The 15,600-nt window shown below is 44.9% G+C and overlaps 1 protein-coding gene across 1 annotated transcript in view; it reads left to right on the forward strand.

Moving 5' to 3' along the window:
• COL5A1 (collagen type V alpha 1 chain) overlaps positions 1-15,600 on the forward strand; it is a 222,335-nt gene that overhangs the window by 178,534 nt on the left and 28,201 nt on the right. Inside the window, exons 43-55 of the mRNA XM_034427172.3 lie at positions 1,027-1,134; positions 2,961-3,014; positions 3,972-4,025; positions 4,721-4,828; positions 6,337-6,390; positions 6,491-6,598; positions 7,487-7,540; positions 8,758-8,865; positions 10,577-10,630; positions 11,852-11,905; positions 13,773-13,826; positions 14,906-14,959; positions 15,052-15,159. Coding sequence (XP_034283063.2) covers positions 1,027-1,134; positions 2,961-3,014; positions 3,972-4,025; positions 4,721-4,828; positions 6,337-6,390; positions 6,491-6,598; positions 7,487-7,540; positions 8,758-8,865; positions 10,577-10,630; positions 11,852-11,905; positions 13,773-13,826; positions 14,906-14,959; positions 15,052-15,159 — 972 coding nt within the window. The remainder of the gene's footprint in view (positions 1-1,026; positions 1,135-2,960; positions 3,015-3,971; positions 4,026-4,720; positions 4,829-6,336; positions 6,391-6,490; positions 6,599-7,486; positions 7,541-8,757; positions 8,866-10,576; positions 10,631-11,851; positions 11,906-13,772; positions 13,827-14,905; positions 14,960-15,051; positions 15,160-15,600) is intronic.

Here is a 15,600-nt window from a genome sequence, read left to right on the forward strand (position 1 = left end):
ACCCAGATTGTTGGGGGCAAGAGGCTGACTCTGTAAACCGCTTAGAGAGGGCTGGAAAGCACTGTGAAGCGGTGTATAAGTCTCAGGGCTATGGCTATTGCTAAATGTGGGATGTGTGGGTGACCCTGGGGGAGGAGAGGCTGCCTAGGGAAGCTTCAGAAGAGGGTCGGGAGCCCCCCAGTCAGAGGAAGAAACTAAGGAAGGCCCCAGCCCTGGAAGGAGCAAGCAGTTAAAAGCAGCATCCCAAAGTTTGTATGTTCAGACTTGCAAAATCCTGTTAATGCAGCCGTACAATAAGGTAGAATTAGCTCATCTGGTTGCGTTTCCTATCTGGTTTAGCCGGGAGGGCTGACACTACATTTATTGAAATAATATATGAAGGAATGAAAACAGGAAAACCTATTAAAATATCCATCAGGATTGATGTTAAATTCTTTCTGATCTTATTTATGCTAGCCAAATAATGTGCTTCCGGCCTAGATGAGGGGTTCAAATTTGCAGCCCGCCAGATTTAATCAACTAGAATTAGCTCCTCTATTCCTGTTTCCTTCTGGCTTTCCCTGGAGGGCTGACATGGGGTCAGTCCCCAGCAGTGTCTCTTGGACCTTCTCTTTCCTGAATTCCTGGAGCATCGCAGGGGGGGTTTGAGCTAATTCAAAGGAGGGTCTGGCTCAGGAGAGCTTCTGGAAAGAAGGAGATGCAATGAAAGCCCAACTGCTTTGCATGCAAAGTTCACAACCTTCGGATCTGGCAGAGGAAATGCTTCCTGCCATAAGTCCCTCGAACTCAGGGCTCAGGATGGGCTGAAGGCTGCTTCCCTAGCCCAAATGAAACCGTGTTTATTGCAGTCAGGCCACGGGGCAGAGCCTCCATCCCCCCTCCCCATCGTTCTCCTGTTTGTCCAGCTCACAAATCCCGTATTATCCCAAGGAAGAGAGCTTTAAAATACCGCCTGTCCTGAGAAGTGACCGATGGCTTCTGGGTTGTGAGGTTCTGAGAAGACTTTGATTTTCTCCTTGGGCTTAGGGTGAGAAAGGCCCTCAAGGACCAGCTGGACGAGATGGCATCCAAGGACCAGTTGGGCTTCCAGGTCCTGCCGGCCCGGTTGGCCCCCCAGGAGAAGATGGAGACAAGGTAGGCAGCTTCCATGCCAGGCAAACCTTCTGGCTTTTTTCCGTTGAATGGGTTGCTTTGCATGTAGGGCGAGAAAACCCCTGGCAACAAGATAGTTTTCCTCCAGTACTTTCAAATGGGAAGCAGTGAAACTGTGCCCACTTCAGAATCGGCTGTTCTGTTTCCTGTATATCTTTATCTCTCTTTTCACTTGGGGTATCTTAAGTTTTTCGGTATCTGGGATCCCACCTACAAGGCAATGGTGACATCAATGGTGAGGTGCGAGCAAGGGTGAATGCAGCCTGGATGCATTGGCGAGGACTCACCGGTGTGTTCCGTGACAGACAAAATCCAAGATTTACAAGACAACCGTCCACCCTGTTGCACTATATGGCACTGAGTGCTGGGCAGCAACAACAGGGACCGAAAGCTCTCTCCGTGCCAGGGAAATGCAAAGGCTCTGTTGGATATTGGGCACCCCCCTTCTTTTTTTAAATTTTTTTTTATTATAGTTCAAAAAACAAAACAAAAACAAAAACAAATGTACAATAGTTTTTCTAGCATGGTGTAACATCACCAAAATATCCATGTATATATACACCAATAGTCAGAAAGTAAAAATAGAAATTATTTACATATTCTTATATACAAATTTACATTTCTAATATTTATTGATTACCATAATTATACCATCATCTATAATTATAATCCAACATTATCCTTTATCTCTCTCCCATCGTTTCTGGATCCAATCATACCACATGTTCCAACTACTATTCCATCCCCCTTCTTGACCACATCACAAATGACACCATTCAACAACATTTTGGTGCGGCACTATTTACAGAGAAGATGAGAGATGGCCGGCTCTGCTGGTATGGACACGTCCAGAGAGCAGCACCTTCCACCATGGCCAAGTCTGCCTATCAACTAGAAGTCAATGGCCGGCACTCTCACGGGCGCCCAAAACAGAAATGGCAAGATACCATCAACAAAGATATGCAAGCTGAGGGCCTGTGCACTGTGCAAAGTGGTGTTGGATGATCCGAAAAGCAGACCCTGCACCTGCGGGAGTAAACTAGGGAGAAGAAGATTTGGGGTATCTTAAGGGGGGGGGATCAGTCTTCCCTCCAAGTGAAACTGCCGTTTTCTAAGGGCAGCTGAGGATCCAAGGCTATGCGTGTCCATAAACTGAAGGCTACTAAAATACAAGATGGCCTTGCACGTATTGGCACCGTTTGACCTAAATCTGCTCAGTGGTTACACCGTGACTTTGCCGAATGTCCTGCCACAGTGCATAAAGTAGTTTTACCTGTTCAGAGATGGATGGCAACAGAATATATATATACACACACACACGAAGTGACAGGGGCTCTTTAGGCCATTAATTGTAAGGCTGTCACAATGCAGAAATTGGAGTCCAAGCTCTGTGGAGGAATGGCTTGTCCATTCATCCCCTGAAGCTTCCCTCGGAGTCCGGCTGTTCTTAGTGTTAGGAAGGCTTTTTTAAATAAAAGCAGAAACTTTATTCAGGCACCATTTCTGCAATGCTGGTCATATTTCACGCACGGTTTTCCTCCAATAAATTTCTCAACGCCCCAAAATGATTTTAATTTTGCAATTTTTTTTCTGGAAGTGCAGCTTTGACCTGAAAAAAAAAATCTACCCAGAGGTGTAGTCATTCTTCATTTTTTAGGATCAGACCAAACCACCAACAAACATTATTAATTTGTTAAGAATGTATAAGATATGGAGCAAATCCAGGAATCTTCCTTTCTTAGGTTCTGGTTGGTTGTTGCATATGACAGTTCTGCTTGTGTTACAGAATGATATTCTCCATTTATTAGGGTGAAATTGGTGAACCAGGACAGAAAGGAAGCAGAGGGGACAAAGGAGAACAGGTGAGCTTTGACTTTCCCACGTGGAGGCAAGGGAGGATGTCCTGAGGCATCCCAGCACCCCTTTTCTACTCATTCTCATGGGCAACTATGAATTTGGAGCTGCTTTGGTGTGAGCATTCATGACTCAAAGTTCCTTTTCCAGCCTCTCCATCTTCAGGGTGGCCCAGAGGCTCCAGGAAGGAGTGTGGCCACCCAAATCTTAAGGTGGTAGTGGAGTCCATCCCACCACTTCTGAATAAAGAGAGACAGTCACTCAACAAAGTACCCTGTTTCCCCAAAAATAAGTCCTATCCTGAAAATAAGCCCTAACATATCTTTTACATATGCACCTAATATAAGCCCTATATTGTGGCCACGGCACGGGTGCATCGCTTGGCCTCCTGTTCTGTTGCGGCCGTGAGCAAGCAGAAGTGGGTCAGTGGCCATGCAGGGTCCTACTGGACTGGACTGTTGGAGCCGCTGCCATAAGGCGATAATATAGGTGACCCTGAGGTAAGCTGGTGCAGGGTGTGTGGAGCAGCTCCACACCCCCACCTCGTGGGCGCAGTCTCCTGCCCTGCTACGAGCAAGCAGAAGTGGGCATCCCATACCTGAAAATAAAATAAGACACCCGCCAAAATAAGCCCTAGTGCTTATTTGGGGACCCAAAAGAAAATAAGACCCGGTCTTATTTTCGGTGAAACACGGGTACATTCCTTGGGATGCGCCTCGTTACTTCTCCAGCAAAGTTTTGAATTGCAAGGGTCCATATTTTAGCCCTCTCCTCTGAGCATCCATCCATCACTGTGGTTGGAGGACTCTGGCAGAATCCAGAGGAGTGGGGGGGGGGCAAATTTAGCCAAATCCAGCCAGGTATCAATGCGACTTGAGAGCATCATTCCACATTGCATTGGTCTCCTTAGGTTGATTTCAACTGTTTTGCCATTTCCTTGACCACATGTCTTTGTTTCTTGCTAGGGTCCACCAGGTCCTATTGGTCCACAGGGCCCCATTGGCCAGCCCGGTCCAGCCGTAAGTAATCCTCCTGTACATAAACATTCTCTGTACTTAAAATATAAGCTAAAAAGTCCATCGCTCCATGGCTTTAGAGGGAGCAAGAGAAAGGCAGGGCTAGTCTAGTGAAGAGAAGGACCAGGGGAGATATGATAGCAGTCTTCCAATATTTGAGGGGCTGCCACAGAGAGGAGGGGGCCAAGCACCAGAAGGCCAGACAAGGAACAATGGATGGAAACTGAACAAGGAGAGATTCAACCTGGAAATAAGGAGAAACTTTCTGACAGTGAGGACAATCAACCCGTGGAACAGAAGCTTTATTCAAGAAGAGATTGGACTAGATGACCTCCAAGGTCCCTTCCAACTCTGTTAATCTAATCTGAACTAAAAAGGAAAGGTTCTGCCTGTGTCTCATTTCCTCTTAGGTTCTCCCATTGCTTATTATATATCCTTTTAACTCCCAATGCAGTGTGTAGTCCTGGGAGTGTAAATAGATCAAACTTGTCAAATAAAAGGCCTCTCAAGTTGAATTGCTTGGTTTAAGGAACTCTGTAGAATTGAGTTCCTTAAATTCTTGGATGGATGCCTGTATGGCTATAATCTTTGATGGCCTAATGCATATCGGAGAGCTTGGTCTTCCTTCTGCCTGAAATTCAGAGAGCTCACAGCATTTCATGTGCCTTTAGCTGTAAATTTTTCTCTTTCCTTCCAAGGGAGCCGATGGGGAGCCCGGCCCACGAGGACAACAAGGGCTTTTCGGACAGAAGGGCGATGAAGGGCCGAGAGGATTTCCTGGCCCTCCAGGGCCAGTTGGGTTGCAGGTAACTGCCAAAATGAACCAACTCTGGGATCGATTCATCATTTAGAGCACTGGATGATTCCAGCCAAGACAGAAAAAAACAGAAATTAGGAGGGCCTGTTGAACTGGATGTCAAATAACTTCGGCAGTTATAATTCCTTCTTTTTTTGTGTGCACGTCGACTGTCCCTTTGCACTACCCTAAATTATTTGGGCTGGATTGTAGGACTCTAAAAAATCTAAAAGGACTTGGAGGGTTTCTTCCGTAGGTTGAGTTCCAGTTTTGTGATGGGGGTGGGATGTGTGAAATATCTGTAAAATGTGTGAAATGCCCTCTGAAATGAGGTTCCCTCCCACCCCCCATCTGTATGCCCCCCCCCAATGTTGTTTAGAAGAGCAGTGAAGACCTGGCCCTCCATCCAGGGCTTCCGTGGGAGGCTTATCTTCTCCATCCCACCTGCCAGTTTTTATCTTTCCTCTTCATGTTTGATTGATTTTGTTCTGATCTCTTGTCTGAAGTGAGCAGCCCAGCATTATTGAGAATCAGGGAGCGTACAAGTTTCACATATTATTAGCATTATTGTCATTATTTGCAAAATGTGTGAAATATTTGCAACGTGCAAGTATTTTGTCAAAGTACTTTATTTTGGTTACAGAGTAACAGAGCAAATAAGATTAATAAAATAATAGCAATAGTAATTAGACTTATATACCATATTACAGCCCTTTCTAAAAGGATTACAATGTCAGCCTCTTGCCTCCAATAATCTGGGTCCACCTTTTACCCACCTCAGAAGGCTGGAAGGCTGAGTCAACCTTGAGCCTGGTGAGATTCGAACTGCCAAATTGCAGGCAGCCAACAGTCAACAGAAGTAGCCTGCAGTACTGCACTCTAACCACTGCACCACCACGGCTCAGTTGTGAATGCTATAAAATATAATTAAAAGTAGAATGAAGAAAATAAAGTTCAATTAAAAATACAAGTCTAACTGTTTCTAGCAAGATCCTTGCTAGAAGGAGACTATTTTTAGCCTTTTTAGCTAGGATCAAATGTGGAATTTGCAAAAAGATGGCAAAGTTTAATTGGATACGTTTGACAGCCACAACTTGTAGTAAATAAAGGCCAAGCCTTTCCATACAACTGGCCCAGGCAATGAACCGGAGCACACAGTTCCAGGAGAATATTTGGCCCTCAGAATTACCAAAGGGAGGTTGTGAGCTCTCTATCTTTTAGCCAGGTGAGGAAACAGGCATCCCTTTGGTATCGCTTGACAGCTGATCAGCACCAACAATTTCTTATCATCCTGCCTGTCAACAGCAGAGAACTCCTGTGATGGCTGGTTGTGTCACCTGGCTTCTCACATCATGTGGGTCGTGCGGATTTGTGAGATGTGTTGCATAAACACAGTCGTGGTGTTTGCAAAATGCAAGCTTCCGTTTACTTTATCTCTTCAAGTAAAATGTTTTATCTTTTCAAAAGATAAAGCCAAATAAAATGAAAAACCCACCACCTTTCTAATTCTTTCAACAGGGCTTGCCTGGTCCTCCAGGTGACAAGGGAGAAACTGGGGATGTCGGCCAAATGGTAAATTATTTTCTCTCAAATGTTAATTTTACTGTGTATGTTTTGGACAAAAGCTTCGTCTTTCCATCGACTGAAAGATTGTTTTCTCTCCCTTCCCCAGGGTCCTCCAGGTCCCCCTGGACCGAGGGGCCCAGGTGGACCGCCTGGAGCTGATGGGCCACAAGGTCCAGCAGGAGGGATTGGAAATCCAGGAGCTGTTGGTGAAAAGGTAATGCCATTTTGCCGGGGAATCTTGGAAGGGGAAGACAGAACATTAAAATGCTGCAGTTAAGAAAGGGGGGCAGGAAAATCCAGTTGTGGGGGGAGGCCTTTGGCTGAAAGTCTCAGCTGGGTTTTAAGGATGGGGAGGGTGTTGCTTACCAAATCTCTTCTGTTACCTGTCGGGTACAAATGAAGAGCAACTGGACCGACTTACAGATTGGGGTGGAGGGTTGGAGAAATTATAGGAAACCTGGAGAAAGGTCTTGACTCCATCCTACCACTCTGAGCATCAGTGGCCAGACCAAAGTACCCCAGAGCTGAGAGGGGTTTGCCTATAGCAATAGGAATAGCACTTAGACTTAGTGCTTTTACAGCCCTCTCTAAGCAGCTTACAGAGTCAGCCTATTGCCTCCAACAATTTGGGTCCTCATTTTACCAACCTCGGAAGGACGGAAGGCTGAGTCAACCTTGAGCCAGGCAGGATCGAACAGCTGGCAGTGGGCAGAATTAGCCTGCAATACGGCATTCTAACCACTAAGCCACCACAGCTGATAGATAGATAGATAGATAGATAGATAGATAGATAGATAGATAGATAGATAGATAGATAGAAGATAGACAGACAGACAGACAGACAGACAGAATTTATATACCACTTTACGGTGCTTTCCAGCCCTCTCTAAGTGGTTTACAGAGTCAGCCTCTTGCCCCCAACAATCTGGGTCCTCATTTTACCCACCTCGGAAGGAGGGAAGACTGAGTCAACCTTGAGCCTGGTGAGATTCGAACTGCCAAATTGCAGGCAGTTGGCAGTCAGCAGAAGTAGCCTGCAGTACTGCACTCTGACTACTGGGCCACCGTGGCTATAGCACCTGAATTGTCTTGCCTTTTGCAGGGAGAACCTGGAGAATCAGGAGAGCCTGGCCTTCCCGGAGACTCTGGACCACCAGTAAGATTTAAAACCTTTTTTTTTTTAAGTATCCGTCTGGAATTGAGATGAAATGGAGTAAGATTGGTACTCAGGAATGGTTACAAAGCCTGAGGCAAAGATTTCCAAAATGGAGTTCATAACACCATTTCCAGTTCTGTCCTTTTTCTGACCCTCCCACAAATAATCTCTTCTGGAGCAATATTCTACTAGATGGATTGACAAGATGATTCACAACCACTGTTGTGCTTCCCATCTCAGCCGTCTTTCAGACCCGAATTCTTCTGCATATCCACAATTCACCAACTTATCTATTTATTGGACTAGCTTCCTACAGTTGGTCCCTTGAAATCCACTCCCACAGAAACCAGCTGCTTAATCAAGGCAGGAGAAGTCAGAAAACACATCCCACCACATTCCAGTGTAGGAAGTGGGCTCTTATGAGAAAACAAGTGTCTGGAGAACCCAGATTCACAACCGCATTCTCACTCGGTGTTCACTTTGTCCTTATAAGAACCATGCAAGAAAAATCCATGTTATTTTTATTGTGCAAATGGGAAACCAAGTATAACTCTCCAAGTATAGGTGAGACAAAAACACAACACTCAGACTTCCTGAAATTCATATAGCTCATTGTTTAGGTTAACTTCAAAACTGAAATTTCAGCAAGTGGGCATTATCTGTTGTCCTAACTGTCTTCTTCAAGAAACAGTGGCTAAAAGTGAACCCATACTTTATTCCAAAACATATTACACCTGTACAAAATGTTCCTAGCTGGTTGATTTGTATACCAAAAATTTATGTAGCTCAATCAAAGGTGTGATGTAAACGGCTCGCCAACTGATAATTGTGATTCCTTCAGAAGTTGTGGTTCTAAAGACGTTCCTTCATAGCTGTGATTGCCTTCAGAAGTCGTGGATGCTCCATCACTGGAGGCTTTTAAGAAGAGACTGGACCTGTCTGAAATGGTCTAGGTCTCCTGCTTGATCAGGGGGTTGGACTAGAAGACCCTTCAAGGTCCCTCCCAACTCTGTTCTTCTGATTCTGATTCCTCTGTGTCCCATGAAGAGAGAGCAGTGGAGGAGGTCTTGGTGACTGAGCATCAGAAAACAAGCAAATGCTGGTCATTTTTTGATTTCCTCTAAGTGCTGATTGGACCTTTAATTGGTTTTTGTCCCCATTATTTAATCTGTTGTTGAAACAACTCAAACCTTCTAACAAGCATCTTCCTTTGACAGGGTCCTAAAGGAGAAAGAGGGGAAAAGGGGGAAGCAGGCCCCTCTGGGTCTGCTGGCCCCCCAGGCCCCAAAGGCCCCCCAGGAGATGATGGCCCCAAAGGGAGCCCGGTAAGTAACCCCCTCCTCTCTTTTGCCCGCTTCTAGAAGGAGATTGCCCCCTTATGATGCCCCCCTTCCCCATTGTTCTCTGGGCTGGGCTGCTGGTTCCTTCCAGAGAGCGAATGGCCTTCTCTGCTTTTCTCCTGTTCCTTGAGAATCTTGCTTTAGGTGCCTTGGTTCTCACGTGCTTCTTCAGACTGACTTTGGAGGTAGACTGTAGGGCCTCTCCCTACCATAGGGACAGCCCAGTTGCCTTTGCTTCCCTACAGTGATAGATACCCCATGTCACAGAGCTCTTCAGGAAGATATCGGGGGGAGGGGGCATTAGGAACTTGCTTCCTTGGGCCTTTTTAATTTCCATAACAAGTTTATAATTGTGGTTATAAATAATAGACTGCCCAACTCCTAAACAATTCTGAGCAGCTTGCATCTAAAAAAAAAACCCAGCTCATTAAAAGGAAAATACAAAAGAGCAAAATACAAAGAGCCTTGTGGTGAGATGGGCCAGAAATAAATTTAATTAATAAATAAAAGCCAAGCAAAACAAAAGAAAACAAAAGCAAAAAGTGGGCTCCTCAGTCACTCTGTCCCCAAAGCCTTGGTGAATAACCAAGTCTTCAACAAACTCCCAGCAAATAAATAAAATAAGTAAACTTTTTAAAATTTTATGATGACTATGATCATGATTTATCACTTATAGCTTTTATGTACAATGAGAGCTAATGCACCGAAGACAAATTCCTTATGTGTCTGATCACACTTGCCCATAAACTCTTCTCTTCTCTTCTCTTCTCTTCTCTTCTCTTCTCTTCTCTTCTCTTCTCTTCTCTTCTCTTCTCTTCTCTTCTCTCTACTACGCTACCCTACCCTACCCTACCCTACCCTACTCTACTCTACTCTAAACAAATAAATGACATAAGGTTGGGAGTTGCATACATCCGTGCAGGAAGGTTTGAGATTGGATGATAATTGGCCAGGAACATGGTGTCCGTTTTCTTTCTTTCACTACATGTAGCTCCTTCAAGGCTCAGGGGACCATTCCCTCCCTCAAGGATCATGATACCCCCACTCAAGATCACCTGGGCAGCGTTAACCATCTAGGATCTAACAGGCAGATGGCTGCCTCTATAGACTAAAACACTCTCTCCATTTGCATAAGAGTCACAGAATCGAAGTCATTCCCCAGGGACCTCAACTTGGCCCAGGCAGCCAAGGGACCCTCTGACTGCAAGTTGAGGGACCATCAGACAAATAACAGGATATTCCTGATAGTGGTCTGTCAGTCCTGAGGCTCTTTCCTCCACAGCAACGACCAGAGCTTTGAACAGAGCATCAAGTGGCCACTGGTAGATGCAAAAAATAGAAACAACGTTTTGTTGTCCTGCTGTAATCCCTAATGTGGGTTTTATCTATGCTTGATTGGCTTCCTCCAGTGGGGCTCCAGGTATCTCTTCTTCCCTTCATTTCCTGGAGCTCCTCAGAAAATGGAGGGTTTTGTTCCTGTCTTTTCCTTAAATATATTTTTGACCGAGCTCAGCTTGCAAACTTCTCTCTCAGTATTCTGCCTGAGATCATGAAGTCGTTCCATTTCACGGGAACGGATTTTCTAATGTCCCCTTGACCTAACTATCATGGTCAGAGTATTGCCCATTTCTCTCTTCTGCTGAATGTAAGGTTTCATGGGAATCCAGTCATGTTCTTTCTTTCCCTACCTTTCCAGGGTCCGGTTGGCTTTCCAGGTGATCCAGGCCCCCCAGGTGAACCTGGTCCAGCTGTAAGTACCAAGATGGAAAGCAGAGACATCATTTCTTTCTCAAACGTGTCTAAGAATTTTCACCAGAAGAAAATTCTGGGGAGCTGCTCTCCAGATCTTTCGGAAATATTTCAGTTTGGATTGAAATAGGGAATTTGGACATTTAAAATGGTGTATTTCCCCTTAAGATTTCAAATACATATTTCTAAGGCACATACATATGTTTTTTACTTTTATAGCCTACTTATTAATTTTCTGATAAAAGCAAAGAGTGCAGAGAAGAGCAACCAGGAGGATTAGGGGACCGGAGGCTAAAACGTATGATGAATGGTTGCAGTAACCAGGCATGGCTAGTCTAGTGAAGAGAAGGACCAGGGGAGACATGAGAGCATCTTCCAATATTTTGAGGGGCTGCCACAGAGAGGAGGAAGGAGTCAAGCTATTTTCCAAAGCACCCGAAGGCCAGACTAGGAATAATGGATGGAAACTGAACAAGGAGAGATTCAACCTGGAAATAAGGAGAAATTTTCTGACAGTGAGAACAATCAACCCATGGAACAGAAGCTGCCTTCGGAAGTTATGGGAGCTTCATCACTGGAGGCTTTGAAGGGGAGACTGGACTGCCATCTGTCAGAAATGGTGGAGGGTCTCCTGCTTGGGCTGGGGGTTGGACTAGATGACCTACAAGGTCGGTCCTTTCCGACTCTGTTAATCTATCTATGATGACAGATAGTTCTGTCATCATTGTAATCATCTAGTATGTCTATTCTTTTTACAATGGTTTCATTTTTCTTTGACATTATTGAATGTTAGAAATTTTTAATCAAGGGGGAATTTTGACCTTTTGAAACCTGAATCTTACATTGAACTTGTTAGAAATGTGCTCCACATTTCATTAAGAATATTAATATATTCATCATGTATTACAAGAGCCAGTTTGGTGCTATGGCATGAGGTAGAGCATGAGACCTTGGGTTTTAACCCTGCCAGAAGCAAACCACTTCTGAAATTTTTCCAAGAAAATTGTAGGACCTAGTCTAGGAGCCAACACTGACTCAAAGCCACACAAATATATTAAAATGTAATAAATTATATATAAGATATCTACAGTTCCTGTGTCACCCCTTGCATTTAGCCATTAATAACTTCCTTTTTATTAGGAAATTCCTCAGGAATTGTGCCCTTCCAAAGGCATGAAATAGTAATGGGAAAGTAAAGAATTCCTTTTCTATTCTCTTCTAGGGTCAGGATGGCCCAACAGGTGATAAGGGCGATGATGGGGAACCTGGCCAAACAGTAAGTACCCTGACTGGATTCACATGGCATGCATTTCTTAGGGGCAAAGGATGCCTCTCTTCATTTAGTACCAAAAATACGATACGGATGAGTTAGCCACTGAGTAGAGATGGCCACCAAGAGAGAGCTAAGGACTGGTAGGGAGCCATTAGTCAGAATCTGGGATCAATGGGTGTTTCCAGAATGTGTCAGCCTAGAAGTCTTTATTTGGAGGAAAGCCCATCCCGAGACTAAGCACCCCTTTCTTCTTATTTTAAAAATGTCCTAGATGGTACTCCTGGTGCTTCTCTGCAGAAGATAGTTTGGCACGGCTCTCTTTTTCCACAAGTGTGGAAATAGCAAATTCCTGGTGCAAACCGTCCGTAGGTGACCAGCTAGAGTCATGTGCCAAGATGAATTTAATGGGCAAGGGGATAAAGAAGCCTATAAGCAGTGGTGGAATTCAGTTTTTTTTACTACTGGTTCTGTGGGTGTGGCTTGGTGGGCATGGCGTGGTGGGTGTGGCTTGGTGGGTGTGGTAGAGGAAGAATACTGCAAAATCCCCATTCCCTCCCCACTCTGGGGCCAGCCAGAGGTGGTATTTGCCGGTTCTACAAACTACTCAAAATTTCTGCTACCGGTCTCCAGAACCTGTCAGAACCTGCTGATTGGCACCCCTGCCTATGAGACAGAAAGATATTCAAGGATGCTCTTTTGAGCTTGTGACCCCAAAACCTCATAAAAGGACACTGTCAGGCTTCTCCCAACTTGGGCATCAGGAAAGAAAGACCCTTGACTCCATTTGTAGTGAAAGGTATACTTTTACTGAAGCCAAGTGATTACTAGCGTAGCGAAGCCAGATCTGAGGATTCCCTGTGTGATTCCCCCCTTGTCCAGGCCCTCCCCCACTTTGTCATCTTGATGGTGTCCAATAATGTCCAAATTAGGTGGTTTGGTAGCAGTTCCACATTTTTGTGCGTCTTTGGTGGGTGTTTGTACTGTTCCCAGGCTGTCCCAGGCTGATGTCCTTGAATCTCTCAACCATTGTCTCTGGTTGGCACCGCTGCTTCCTGTCATTCCCCCTCTCTATATCCTCCGATTCGCCCTCCCCATGACAGGCTGGCATCAAAGCAAAGCGAAGCTGGGTTGAAGCGGTTTGATGGCAGATCTGACAGATATAAAATGGAGCAAAAACCACTTAACAATTCTTGTCTATGGAGGTTCTCCATCATCCGAGTCATGGTTGTCCCAAAGGTGCATTTTTCAAGAGGCAACTGGATTTTCTTGTTTTTTTTCTTGAAGACGTTTCGCTTCTCATCCAAGAAGCTTCTTCAGCTCTGACTGGATAGTGGGGAATGGAAGGATTTATACTCCTTGCAGACAGCTGGTCCTTTGCATCCTTTTAGAGGGTCCTTGAAGCACTTGGAGGTTTATCTGTGTCCTCAGGGTCACCTGAGTGGTGCTCCTGGTTCCTGTAGTCTGCATTTTTTCCTCTGGAAATCCATTCCTACTCCCACACCATTCCAAGGGTGCTCATCCCAAATTATATAGCTAAACGTCTGTAGAGATTCTCAATCCTCCAGGTCATGGTTGTCCCAAAGGTGCTTTTTTCAGGAGGCAACTGGACTTTCTGGTTTTTTTCTTTTGAAGACGTTTCACTTCTCATCCAAGAAGCTTCTTCAGCTCTGACTGGATGGTGGGGAAGGGAAGGGTTCATACTCCTTACAGACAGCTGGTTATTTTCATTAACAACTCCTGCTTAGCAACATAAATTGGGGATTCAGTTGAAGACCACCTGTAACCAAATCAGGGTTTAGCCTATCCCGTCGGTTCTTGTGTTAGAGCTCAAAGGATAAACATTGTTTTTTCTCTCTCCTTTTGTTCTCAGGGGTCCCCTGGTCCAACCGGAGAGCCGGGTCCTTCTGGCCCTCCAGGCAAGAGAGTAAGTTGCCTTTTCAGTCTTTCATCTCCCAGTTTTTAGCCAAATATCTCAGAAAATGTCACTGACCCCTCAGCATTAAAGAGGGCGCAGCCGAATGGATGGGTGTCATGATGCAGAGAGGGGGTCAACACTGTCCCTGCCTCTGCAGGGTGGGTTGGTGTGTGGATGCACGAATCTTATAAACAATTCATCACAGACCAATTTCTGCAAGTCTGCAAAGAAAACAGCAGGAGGAACATCAGAGGTGGCAATTATTGAAAATATAATGTATCACCATAACAACAAATCTCTGACATATTTGGAAAGCCTGGCGTGAATAAAGGCAGATTCTATGTTGCTCTTAGGAAGAAATGATTATCGTTCTTGCCATAACAACATGTTAGTTTGCATCCCGTTTGCAAAACAGGAAAGCCAGGATAAGAACAGTTGCCAGATGCTTTGGAGAAGGCACATCCCCACCGGAAACAGGGTGTGGCCTTCCAGATTTTTCTGGCTCTCCTCCAGCCAGATTTCAAATATCCCATAGCTACCATTTCAAGGTTATATATTTGCTCTTTGGGTAAAAATCATCCGTTGTTTGCTTTGAAACTTGTTTCCACTTAAGAAGAAGGTTAGATGGAAGTAAAAGAAATAAAGAAGCCCCATCACTGGAGGTTTTTAAGTGTTTAGAAAGAGACTGGACAACCATTTGTCCGGAATGGTCCAGGTTCTCTTGGCTGAGCAAGATGTTGGATTAGAAGACCTCCGAGGTCCATTCCAACTCTGTTGCTCTGTATTCAAAAAGCAATTATGGATTTGTTATCTGAGGGAATCTCAGACAACTCCTGACATTTAATTAAAGGAAGATATTGTTTTAACAACAAAAATGTTGGATAAAAGAAATATTCATGAAAGATAAAAGTTTTTTTTTTAAATGACCAAACATCTGAAGAGTTAGCATCTTGGTTGATGCTGGAGATGGATGTTGGGGCTTCCTTTGGTTGAGCTGTTGTTAGACCTGGCGGGAGGTTCAAAAGAGGGGAAGTTGCTATGACCATCAGGGTTTAATCTCACTGCACGGTGTCTCCCAATCTTTTTAGGGGCCACCTGGACCAGCAGGACCTGAAGGCCGTCAAGGAGAGAAAGGTGCCAAGGTAAAAAAAAACAAAACACTGAGCTGCCACCAGACAAGGCAGCATTTCTGGTTTCAGCCATGTTCTCCCTGTAACGTCTTGCTTCTCTTTAGGGTGAATCTGGATTGGAAGGACCTCCTGGGAAGACAGGACCTGTTGGTCCTCAGGGGCCTCCAGGAAAGCCAGGTCCAGATGGACTTCGGGGAATACCTGGCCCAGTGGTAAGTGTTGGCCAACCAAGGTCAACTCCATCTCTAGGAGAGCACTGGTCCCATTAAGAAACCAAAGCCATGTTAGTCAGGGCTACTTATATTGCCACAGCTATGGGACGCGGTGGCTCAGTGGCTAAGATGCTGAGCTTGTCGATCAGAAGGTCGGCGATTCAGCGGTTTGAATCCCTAGTGTGTACTATGTGTAGAGGCAAACTAGAGTGTGTTTTTTTCTAATGCCCCACAAGAAAAGGGGCATTGCAGCCAATCCTAACAACATCATTCAATGAACCAACAGAGGTTTGCAAACTTCAGTAGCACTCAAGTAGAGTGGTGACTTGCCATCTGCTTCAGTTGACCCAATTCTGGATGATATTTCCAGCATTTTCAAGGGAATAAAAAATCCAGTATAGGTAGTCCTCCACTTACAAAAGTTCACTTAGTGAGCATTCA

This window comes from Pantherophis guttatus, chromosome 16, assembly GCF_059756535.1.
Source record: "Pantherophis guttatus breed Tessera chromosome 16, ASM5975653v1, whole genome shotgun sequence".
Taxonomy (NCBI): Eukaryota; Metazoa; Chordata; class Lepidosauria; order Squamata; family Colubridae; genus Pantherophis; species Pantherophis guttatus.